This window comes from Thermobia domestica, chromosome 18, assembly GCF_964235325.1.
Source record: "Thermobia domestica chromosome 18, izTheDome1.hap1.1, whole genome shotgun sequence".
NCBI classification, from domain to species: Eukaryota; Metazoa; Arthropoda; class Insecta; order Zygentoma; family Lepismatidae; genus Thermobia; species Thermobia domestica.
Genome location: NC_137471.1, coordinates 8511501 through 8523545, shown reverse-complemented (window position 1 = coordinate 8523545; position 12045 = coordinate 8511501). Strand labels below are relative to the sequence as shown.

Genomic DNA, 12045 nt, shown 5'->3' with positions numbered 1-12045 from the left:
CCTCCCGTAGAAGAAATACTAGCTTCTTTACAAGGGAACACCGTATTCGGAAATTTAGATCTAGTAATGGCGTATAATCAGGTCGAGTTACACGAAGATTCAAAACCATTTACAGCATTTAGTTTTGAAGGTCACTTGTATGAATACAATCGTGTAGTCTTTGGGCTTATCAATGGTAGTGCAGCATTAGCATCCTGCTTGAACAAAGTTCTAGGTCAAGACCTGCGTAGCAACGTGATAACGTATGCTGATGATATCTTAATCATGGGGAAAAATCCACATGAATATTTGAAGTATTTAGATATAGTTTTAGACAGATTGGAAAATTCAGGCCTTACTATCAATTTACAGAAATCCAAGTTTTTGCAGAATTCTATAGAATTTCTTGGGTACCAAATTGATGCCTCTGGTTTGCAATTCAGTCAATCTAAAGTTCAAGCCATAGAAGATCTGCCTGCTCCAGTAAATGTGAAACAGACACGACAAATATTAGGACTCTTCAATTGGTTTCGCAAAGCCATCCCGCGATTTGCTGAGATAGCCCAGCCTTTATTTATGATCATAAAGAAGGGTATACCATGGCAATGGGGTCCGATCCAGGAACACAGTTTTAATAAATTAAAGGAGTGCGTAAAACGAAATATCCATTTGAATCACCCCAGATACGACGTTCCTTTTTACGTACAATGTGATGGTTCCCAACTTGGAATCTCTGCAGTACTCTGGCAGCCTAACCCAACTATGCAGGAACCAGCTGTTATACATTGCGCTAGCCGTACTTTAAAGAAAGCTGAAAAGGGATACACTACAACAGAAATTGAACTTTTGGCTGTACGTTTTGCTATACAAAAATTCGCTCCCTATCTGAGCGGATGTCATTTCATAGTACTTACTGACCATAATTCATTGCGATATCTTAATAGCGTACAGGGGTATAATAACAGATTACTTCGCTGGTCGTTAGATCTGCAAGCTTATGATTTCGAAGTGCAACACATTAAAGGAGTGGATAATGGACCCGTAGATACTTTATCACGCCTGTTTCCTGGAGAAGAGCAACATATTTTGTCTATTAATGAATTTAAGATCTTACAAGATGAAATAGCTACCATTTCAATAGAAGATTTAAGAGAACATCAAATGAAGTATCATGAATATCAACAAATCATGGAACATTTATCTTCATGTGGCGATGGATGTAGTTGTCCCAAGCACTGGAATTCCAGATTTAAATTAAATAACGGAATTTTACTCATTAAGGATTTTAAGTTCAAATCTAGAAACAAAATTTGTATTCCACCTACATTAACAGTACGCATCTTAAAGGCCTACCATGACGATTTTGGACATTTTGGGTATGCAAAGGTATGTGCCTTGATTAATAAATCTTTTTATTGGAAAGGAATGCGAGCTCAGGTCAAAAATTATATCAATGACTGTATCGAGTGTATGCAAATTAAGCATAATTATCAGGCTATACAAAAACCAATGCTTTCAATAACACCGGAGAGACCACATTCATTCCTATCGATTGATTTATATGGACCGTTACCCAGAGCAGCTACTGGAGAAGTTTATTTGTTAACAACAATGGATATCTTTTCACGATATGTGGTAGCCTACCCATTGCGCAAAGCAACCTCCGCTGCTATAGTGAATAAAATTCTAAATGTATATATTCCACATTGTGGCCCTATCGAGCATATATTATGCGATAACGGCTCACAATTCAAAAGTGATGTGTTTCTCAAAGCCATGAATAAGGCCAACATTAAAATTCATTTTGTGACTCCGTACCACCCAAGTAGCTCCGTAGTAGAAAATGTACATCGCAATTTCGGTATGTTGTTTCGGCACTTTTGTAAGGATAAACATGCTGAATGGATTAAGCATGTCAACCAAATTACGTACCTTTTGAACCATTCTATATCCGACACTTTAGGTGTGTCTCCTGCTAAGGTGCATAATGGCTCTGATGTAATTTTCCCTGTGGAACAACATTTTGGTGTCAAATTAGAAGATTCGACAGTTATAGACTCATCCAATTTAGTGAACATGGTTAAGATCCGAAGACACAACAAGTTTTTGAAACGTAATTCGCAAGTAGAGTCTTTACAAGAAGGAAAATATCGGATCAAGGTCAACGATTTAGTTTTCGTTAAACAACATCCGCAGAGTAATATGTTGTTAAAGAAAATCTACAAATTTTGTGACATTTTCTCAGGTCCTTATTTATGTTTTAAGGAGATAAATCCTAAAGTTTTTGAATTGTTAAACGCTAAAACGGGGATGTCAATTGGACTTCGCAACATAGATGAGTTAAAGGTTTGGAAGCCTACCCCGTATACAAAGGAAAAATGGATGCATCTAGTTAAAGAGTTAGTAGCACCCAACATTCTTGATCAAATAAATAAGAATGAAAAATAACAATAATAATGAAAAATGTGTTTATTTAATAACAAAAGGGTGTCTTTTGTTTCTGTAAAATAAATTTATTTACTTCCATTTGATTATTCAAACGTAGGTTATGTTTAATTTTTATTCTTTCTTATTAATGTGAAGAATCATAATTCAATTTATAATTGGTTAAAGGCAAAAATTATTTATATTAGATTGATTTGTGTTTAATTATCAAAGATTATGTTAAGAATAAGATCCATTCTATAAAATCAATTATTCAATGACTACCTTGAGTGAAATTCTTTTTTTATTTTGGACATCTTAGTGCTACTATGTATACATTGCAATTGCAACATCTAACTTATTTGTTATACAATGCGCCCGAAAAGAACAAATATTATTTGTCACATCATCGTTTGTAATAATGATCGAAATTAATAATCTTGATAATTTGTGTTTCACCCTCGCGACGATGTTTTTAATGATAAAGAATAAATAATAATGTAATAAAAGAGAAATATTAATGAAATCAAAGATTTATTGTAAATGTATTTATGTGAATGATAATAACTAATATTTTATATATATGAGGGTTAACCAAAAAGTAATGAAGATATATACGAGGTGTGATCGAAATATAAAGAACATACGTAATGTACGAACATTAATCTAATCAGACCAGTGGTTCTTGAATATAAAAGCCAAGCCCACTCATGACTTTTATATTCAGTCCCTTTATCGGGCGACATTTTCTGTAACGAAATACTTTAGTTAGTATAATATTTACCTGTACCGTGGGCAAAAAGTGTTCATAAATATGTAATATACTTAGTAGAATGTTCATTTTAAATTAACAGAAAAGAAGAATGTTTTTAATACATGTAAGAGATTATTATGGGATAGTTGTGACTGTGTACATGTTATGTGTTGACCTAGTCAAGTGAATTTATGTATTTTACGGTCTTAAAAAGAATATTAAGACATATCAAGCAATAAAGGTGAGACTAATAATCTTGAAATATCTAAGTTGATTTTTGCATAGAGAAAAGAAATTATCGCTTCGTAACTTATATTTTACAAGACGAACCAGGTTGACGACGCTTTTCTATAGAGTCGTTATAGCATACATGCCAGGGTTGGATTCACTCATCTGGAGTTCGGGCAAGAAAAATTATGTGGCCCCTTGCATTGTAGCAGGTAATTGTTCTTGATAAGGGATAGTTTTGGAGAATTCACTCTCAACTTTACAATTCCGGTTTGGTATTGAACAATTCACGATTCTCATTCGCTATATTCCATCTTCTTCTTCTTCTTCTTCTTCTTCAAATATATATATTTAGTACTTGTTAAAATACGTTCTAAAAAGTAATGCTTTCTTTTGATTTTTTTTTTAGGTCTTTCAAGTGAATAAAATTTTAAAAAGCAACTGAAGATGTCGCATACTGTAACAGTTACACGTACCACGACGACTACTACAACATCGGCCATTTTAATCAACACAGGTTACTTCAAGACTTTACCAGGGCTCCTCAAAGTGTTCGAATTGGTAAGTAATAACAGGAAGTGCAAATTCACTGACTGATTTCTTTAAAAAAAAAAAAAAAAATCGGGGAAAGGAAAACATAGTAAAATAAAAATTGTCATTTAGTGTACTATATACCTATATTCTCACTATATAAGTATATGAGAATGAATGCAATCTATGACTAAAAAGTGATGGTACACAGCTAAAAAACGAGGTGTTGAAATAATACAAAATGACTACCACTTTAGCGTGTTACTTGTGTGTCAATTCAACATCAGCCACATCGTCTTCGGAGCATATCAGAAATACCTCGTTACTGGCTGTAAGTATTTGCATTGTTTTTTATTGTTTGGTATGAACAAAGCTTTGCAAAACATATTTCGCGTTTATGGCAAGTAACTAATAACACTGTTTTCTGTAATCGGTCACAATAATATTGTAAACCTGTGAATCATCTGACAACAGTTACACAGATAGCTGTGCTTCCATCTGTTTTCTCTATCTGTTTTGTGTCTTAGCATATATGAACATAAGATAGCAGAACTGTTGCCCGTGTAACTGTTGTCAGACGATTTACAGGTTTACAACAATATTATTGTGACCGATTACTGAAAACATGGAACATTATTCGTTATTTGACATAAGTGCCAAAGATATTTCGCAAAGCTTTGCTCATATTAAACGATAAATACCAATGCAAATTCTCTCAGGTAGTAACGAGTTATTTCTGATATGCTCGGAAGGCGATGTCTTGGTGCTGAATTAACATACAAGTAACACGCTAAAGTGGTAGTCATTTTGTGTTGTTTCAAAACCTCATTTTTTTACAGTGTATGTTTTTACACAACTTAGCAACATATATGGCCTTAAACATGGTTTATCATTAGCATAAAATATTTAGCAAAGTAATTGTAGACTACAAAGTAATTGTGATTATAGAGCAAAGTAATTGAGCATAGGCTATAATATACATTTATGACTTGATTCGTTATTGTGGTCCTGGTTTGGTATCCATTTCTGGTGCAGATCAAAATTTAACTCTTGAAGAGCAATGATTTGAATTTTTTAGAAGTAACAATAGCATTGAAACATTCAGTGAACTACTTCTTAAAATTTGTCAAGTTTATTTTGCAATTCCAAGCAATAATACAATGACTGGAAGGGTGTTTTCTCTAATTAACTCTCAATGAAAAAATTAAAGAAATCGCTTAGTCAGTTAAGGGGATCATTGTAATAAAACAGTTTTAAACTCGTAGCTTGTGAAGAATTTTACAAATACTTATCGCAACAACATAATCCATTTGTTCTGTCAAAAGTTAGAGCTACGGACAAATATCTTTCTTTTTTTGTAACCAATATAGGTTCAACATCGTAACATAATTATAAGGTAAACTGTTTACAAAATTATAAAAGCACGTCTGGCTTTTTATATGGAAAATCACGCATTTTTTTAATGTCCCGAATTCGATAATTGAGGTATAATAATTCTACCTTCAAATAAGTTCCAGAAGATATGGTTGGATATAATCAGTCTTCTGATCACATTTCCGCTACTTCCATTTTCTTACTGTCGGTCTTTCGAAGTTGCCTAAGTTGCCATAAAGTTTTGATCCAAAATGCGGACAAACCTGAACATGACGACCCATCAAATATAAGGTGACCAAACACAGAACAAATATTTTGAAATTTCTTACCTAAACATCCCCTTTTTAGGTTATCACACAATTGTTTACTGTATAATACTTGACACACTGTTGGAAACTAACATGTATTATATTTTTTTCATTAACACAAATATAATAAATCATGCTATTGAATTACGTATATTAAATCTAACCAAAAGAACCCTGGAATGGAAAAATGAGACAATTAAAAAAAAAAAACTACTTTATTAATAGTAACTAAAATAAAAGTTATATGATGTAAACATAATTCTGTTCGTCCAAGATTTTAGCGATTCCCGACTTGGAAATTTTCGGGCAACTCCAAAAAGTGTCAAATACGGACATTTTCCTATTTCTTGCTTTGTGCGACACGGATACGGACAAAGCGGGCCCAAAAATACAAACAGCCCGTCCAAAATATGGACATATGGCAACTGTACCTAAGTTTTACTACTGTACATAAGTGCAAGCCATGTCACTGTTTTGTATGGGCATACATCCTTTCTCTCAATATTCAAATTATTGTGTTCACACAACCTACTCATCTTGCTCCAGTTCAGACAAACATATTTCACTTTGTGTTGTATTGCTGTAGTTAGTCTCAGAAAGTTCTGTCGCAGAAAGGAAAGCAACAGGTCGAAAAAATTACTTCAGGAAAAAGAGATAGAAACATCACAGTAATACTCACGATGAATGCAACTGGCGATAACTTTCTTCTTTCTTTGTTTGTCTTTCCGCGGAAAATGATGTATGAGAAACTGAAGGAAGATGTGCCTAAGAACAACGTTTTCCTTACTGAAGAAAGTGGATGGGTTTTCGGAAACAGAAATATCTTGAAGATAGACAAAGGCAAATCAACGAAAAGGCGGCCAATGAAAGTGAATAGATGAGTGCAAGGAAAAGTAGGAAGGCAATTAGAAAAACACTGAACTTTGACACTAGTGGCGAAGAGGAATGCAACAATGGATCAAATGTCGCTACAATTTGTATTATTTGGTCCGAGACAGTAGACGAGAATGGATGCGGTGTATTTTGTGTCAGGAATGGGTTCATGTTGAATGTACATGTCTTGACTATTATTTGTTTCTAGTTCTTTTATGTCTGCTGTTGTAATACATCTCTAAGATTAATAGATTCCATTACTTTTATGAGGTGTCACTTACTTATCTCATGGATTCGAAAAGAACTTAGGTTTCCGGTACTTTGCGCACTTGTATAAGACATTATTTCGTCGTCTCCGAAGTCACACCGAGCATATCAAGCTCATGCCGGGTCAATGGGTTTAGTGGGGTCATGGGTCTGACTGCTTCGTGACCAGTGTTTCTTTCAGAAACAATGTTCGAAACACTTGGTATTCCGGGAGGCACTGCTGATGCTATTCTATTTATTATTATATCATAGACTATTATTTTGGTCTCCGGGGGGCACTCTTAGGGCTCCGGGGGGGCAATGTCCCCCAAAAAACTTTAGCTTTAGTTCATCTACGTCCACTTGTACTTCGTTTCCAGAAAAAAATATTGGAAAGTTAACAAAGGATTGGGTATTTTTTAAGAAAAGAATGAAATATAACGAAAAACAAGAATTTTAGGAATGGTCCAAAAAATTAAACAAAAGATTGCGATCTTGGTCAATAATTAGTTTTTGGATCAGGGGCCACAAAATTTTAAAACGGCCCCTAAATCGAGTTTTTTCTTTTTCTTTTTCTTTTCTTTTTCTTTTTTTTTTACGTTATAAGCACATCATACTGAGTTAAGAGATAGTTTGGATTGGCTACACTATATGTAGTTCTCCAGATGTAAGGAGTACAGGAAATTTTTGGATTGAAATATATTAGTTTTTGGATTAACCGCCACAAAATTTTTGAACTCCCCCTAAATCGAGTTTTCGTATTTTCAGGGAATAAGACGTGATACTGAGTTAACTGATAGTTTGAGTTTGGCTATAGTATATGTAGTTCTCCAGATATAAGACCTACAAGATTTTTTTTTTTTTGCCTGCAATATTGGATCTTTTGATTCAAAAAAAAAAAAAAAGATACGGGCTATCACACTAAACATTGTCGCCCTCATTTCTTATATTGAATTTCGTCACTTTGCAATTATTACGGACATTTATTTATAAAATACGAACAAAATACTTTCGGGCATTTTCGGAAAATCATCATCCAAAGAAATCACTCCATCGAAGAGTAGACTTCTCATTATAAATATTTCGTGATTGATAAATTATTCCGGGTGGCACGTGCCTGAGTGGCAAAGCGCTTATCTCTGGTGTTTGGGGTCCTCGGTTCGATTCCCGGACAAGTAAGTTTGTGGTGGACAACATCGTGTCCGGGATTTTTTTCGGAGCACTCCCGTTTCCTCCAACTTCCTCATTCTACCATTTTAGATCATTATTCATTTTCCTGAATCACCGTTTCCCTTAGCCTAATAGGGCATAATCGCGGGGCGTTAAACTGAAAGAAAATAAATTATACTATATTAAAGAGTCGTTTATGAAAGATTTATTTATGAAAAATGATCAAAATTGCTGGATTCATTTTTGAAAAAAAAAAATCGTTCACAAAGAACTCACCTACTAAGATAAAATTACCCCTTCTGGATTCTCAAATATATCTGTTGACATTAGGGACATACGCAGGGGATGGGTCCTGGGGGTCCGGACCCTCCTCCCCACGAAATTTCGACTTTTGTGTAAATTTTGCCTAATTTTAGTTGCAATGTTAGGAATTTTAACATAAAATACCCTCATATTGAGCTTGGACCCCTCCCGAAATAAATTCCTGCGTACTTTACTGGTTGACATATTGAACTCGATTTTTTCATATTTATCTTACTTTCTTCCCTCCTATCGGCGCTTCAAAGTTAAAAACATATATAATAATAATAATAAAACAAATATTAGGTAAATAAGGTATTTTACGAACCTCTTGTGAAATTTCAAAGCACTGTAAATATGATATGAAAAATATGCCTTTTATGGCTATAATTTTAATTCATGCTAAAATATATAGTAGAAATGTGTTTGTGTGGCCAATAAAACTAGCGTTATCGAGTTCAAAAACCAAGAAACGTGTAATCAACGTGAATTTAAAAGATGATACATCATAAATGTAATAATTGGCGACAGACTGAGAATGAAATAGAAGTTTTGAGAATCCTTAGAGAATATTTTTTCTTCTCAGAAAAGCCAGAGAAATAAGTAAAGCTGTTGATACGAGGATTAGATGTTATAAATAGCCAATCGGGCGTCTCTCTGCTACTACTTCTACTACTACTACTACCACCACTGGTCGTTACTTTTTTGTTCGTCGCCCACGTGCCACCTACTTTCTGGAGAAAAAAGATCCAGGGCGTTCGTCTCTTTTCGTTTTCCCAAACGAGGCCATTGACCCATCTGAGGGCGACTTCACTCATGCGCAATCGCCATCTTCACCGGGAGTAAACACTCTTTTCCCTTTATATTCCACCCTCTATTCCTTCATTATGAAAAGGTTCTCGACGTACAGGCTACTCTACAACTTCCATTTCATAGTGTACCGTAAGCGCCTAAAGTATCGTTATCATCATATTCTGTTACGATTGCAATGGCGAAGCGTGACCAAACTTTTTCTCACTAGGCTGAAATCTTTGTAAACAAAATCGAAGTTCTCCAAGTTGACAGTAAAGACAGTCAGCAGTCCAGGCTCATAGCCAGAACAGGGGACGGGGATGATTTAAATACATCTTACATTCATAGTTTCTTAGTGCATACTGGTACACATTATGAAGAAATATGGTTTTCCTTAATCAGCTAGGTAGAGACAAAAATCCTTGAATTGCATTGATCAACGCGAATTCCAAAAGAGTTACATACAAAAATAAATGATAAAATATTTATTCAAACACTTTTGAATATTTGGAGATATCAGAGAGAGAAGTACACTCAATTTTCCGCGAAATAAAAACGCAATTCTATTGGTCCACGTCAGAAGGGCATAGCGGAGAAGACATTTATTTTTGCCCATCATAGGTGATATGGGATACTGCAAAAATTATCATAATTACATACAAAGATATGTAACAAATTACATCTCGTTACAAACTAATCTATTTTACATTATAATGCATAATTTAATCTTACAGCACAATGCGCTTTTGTAAGCTATTTTCATATATGCCTGTTATATTTGTAGGCATTTAATTAAGCCATTATACAGGGTGAGCACACAAACAGTCCCAGGTTTCAAATTAGTATAAATTTTAATATGCGAAGGAATATTTTGCTGAAATTTTGAAGAGTGATAATACATAAACTCAAAAAGTTTCTGTAGCAATAATTGAAATCACAAACACTCGATGTGTGCGCCACCTGTAACGCGGGAAATATCGAGGCGGTAATCTAGCTCCAACCACACGTTGTGAAGCATATCCGGTGTGATGGAGTTGACAGCATCACTGATGCGTTCTTGGAGATCGTTCAGAGTTGCGGGTAGTGGAGGTGCATACAGTTTGTCCTTCACAAATCCCCACAGAAAGAAGTCACAAACAGTGAGATCAGGTGATCTTGGAGGTCACTTGCAAAGAACTTGATCATTGACTCCAGAGCGCCCTATCCATCGCTTTGGGAGGTTCTCGTCTAGAAACCTGCGTACAGCACGATGCCAGTGTGGCGGCGCTCCATCTTGTTGTAGAACGAAGTCATCTATCTCTGCATTACTAAGTTGCGGAATCAACCAGTTACGTAGCAATGCTAAGTAACTTTTACCTGTAATTGTTTGTTCCTGAAAGAAGAACGGACCGCGCACCCGACTCTCTGATACTGCACAAAAAACATTGATTTTCGGTGAGTCACGTTCCACATTTACAGTTGCATGAGGATTCTGGGATGTAGAATGTTCCCTCCGTCCCTCAAAAAATATTCCAGAGTTGATGTAAAAGAAGAAAAAAACGAAGATATAAGTGAAGTAGGATTGTTCAAATAGAATTTCAAATAAATGTTATTTATTGACTTATCGTCATTTATTCATTTTGAATCTTTGTGGGAACCGCGGTGGCTCAGTGGTAGAGTGCTTTCTGTAGTGCATGGGGATCTCTGGTTCGAAATGGACTTTGTGGTGGGCAGGGATTCTTCTGTTTCCTTCCACTTTCTTCGTTCCACCATTTCATTCACGATCATCACCATCTTCCTTGGCCTCGGTGCATAATTGTCGGACGTAAAAATAACTAGCATTTTTATTTTCTAATCTCTATAGAATTGGGTTTTTCACGACAAAGAAATGGTTACTTCGATTCGTGATTTAGGTTGATTTCACGAGATTTTAACAACTACAATTTCCGTGCAGATTAAGAATAGCTTCTGTCTGGGTCACGCTGATATAACACTTTAATGAGTGGTCGAAGTGAGACGGTATGCGGTGGTATGCCATACCGCCTCTGGTTTTTCAGTGATAACGGGATACCGTCTCTGGTTTTTCAATGATTGAAACATACCGTCACTGGAAAGTAGCTGCTAAAATACCGTACCTTTAATAAATCAATTTTTATAGACAGTAATTGATGAATAATTGTGCACGTAAAAGGATTTTATTTCTTATGTAGAAATAATTTATAAGTTGACAACTCCAACATTTTCTTATATTTTCCCTATCTTTGTTTTTAAAATGAGGTGTCTTCAAAGAAGTTCACGTAGTTTATATTTTGATGTGCCACATATTGAATTGTTTCTTTGTTATATATGTGTGTGTCTTATTGTCTTAATGCATATAAATGCCGTGTTTTGAGCATGGGCGGACTTAGGAGTTGTCTGCTGTGAGGGCCGACCTTCCAGGTGTTTGGTATATCCCACAGTCGAGTGGGGGACCGGGAGTTTTCCCACAGGAAATTGTTAATATTCTCATTCGGGTTTTGAGTATTTTTGTGTATAATTCTCTATAATACAACATAAGGGGATATTTTTTTTTTTTTATTTTTTTTCAGACAGTTGTTGAAAGGGCTCAAAGTCTCTCCATATCCCCCTGCGTTACTACAGAGAACCACTCCAATGGTTTTGTCATTATATAAATAGAAATGCAATCTTTTAGATAACATAACCTCACTGTATTTCAACATGTAGATAGCCGGTATGTCGAGTCAAAATCGTAATAAAACATACCGCTTCTGCTTTTTTCCCACTTCGAACACTGACTTTAACATCACGTTTCTTTCTAGAAGCAGTATTTAAATGCTTTCTACACTAATTTTTTTTTTCACTTATGTCCATCAACTGTGTACACATTTATAATGTGCCTGCAAACTTATATGCCGTTAAAACTATTATTTTTAGCGGTGTTAGCGATAGCAGGTATGCGCGTAAAGGAATACAAGTACAAAACCACGCACCAACCTTTGCTAAGTAGTCACTACAAACTTTCTTTTCAACATAGTTGCATCGTAACTCTATGAGCAACTGGCAGCGTGTTATACTATGTATGCAGAA

The 12045-nt window shown here is 35.1% G+C and overlaps 1 protein-coding gene across 1 annotated transcript in view; it reads left to right on the top strand.

The window, feature by feature from the left end:
* Positions 1-12045, top strand: part of LOC145675631 (plasmolipin) — a 49063-nt gene that overhangs the window by 19957 nt on the left and 17061 nt on the right. The window contains exon 2 of the mRNA XM_081746177.1: positions 3795-3946. Within this exon, the coding sequence (XP_081602303.1) occupies positions 3833-3946 (114 nt within the window). The 5' untranslated portion in view covers positions 3795-3832. The remainder of the gene's footprint in view (positions 1-3794; positions 3947-12045) is intronic.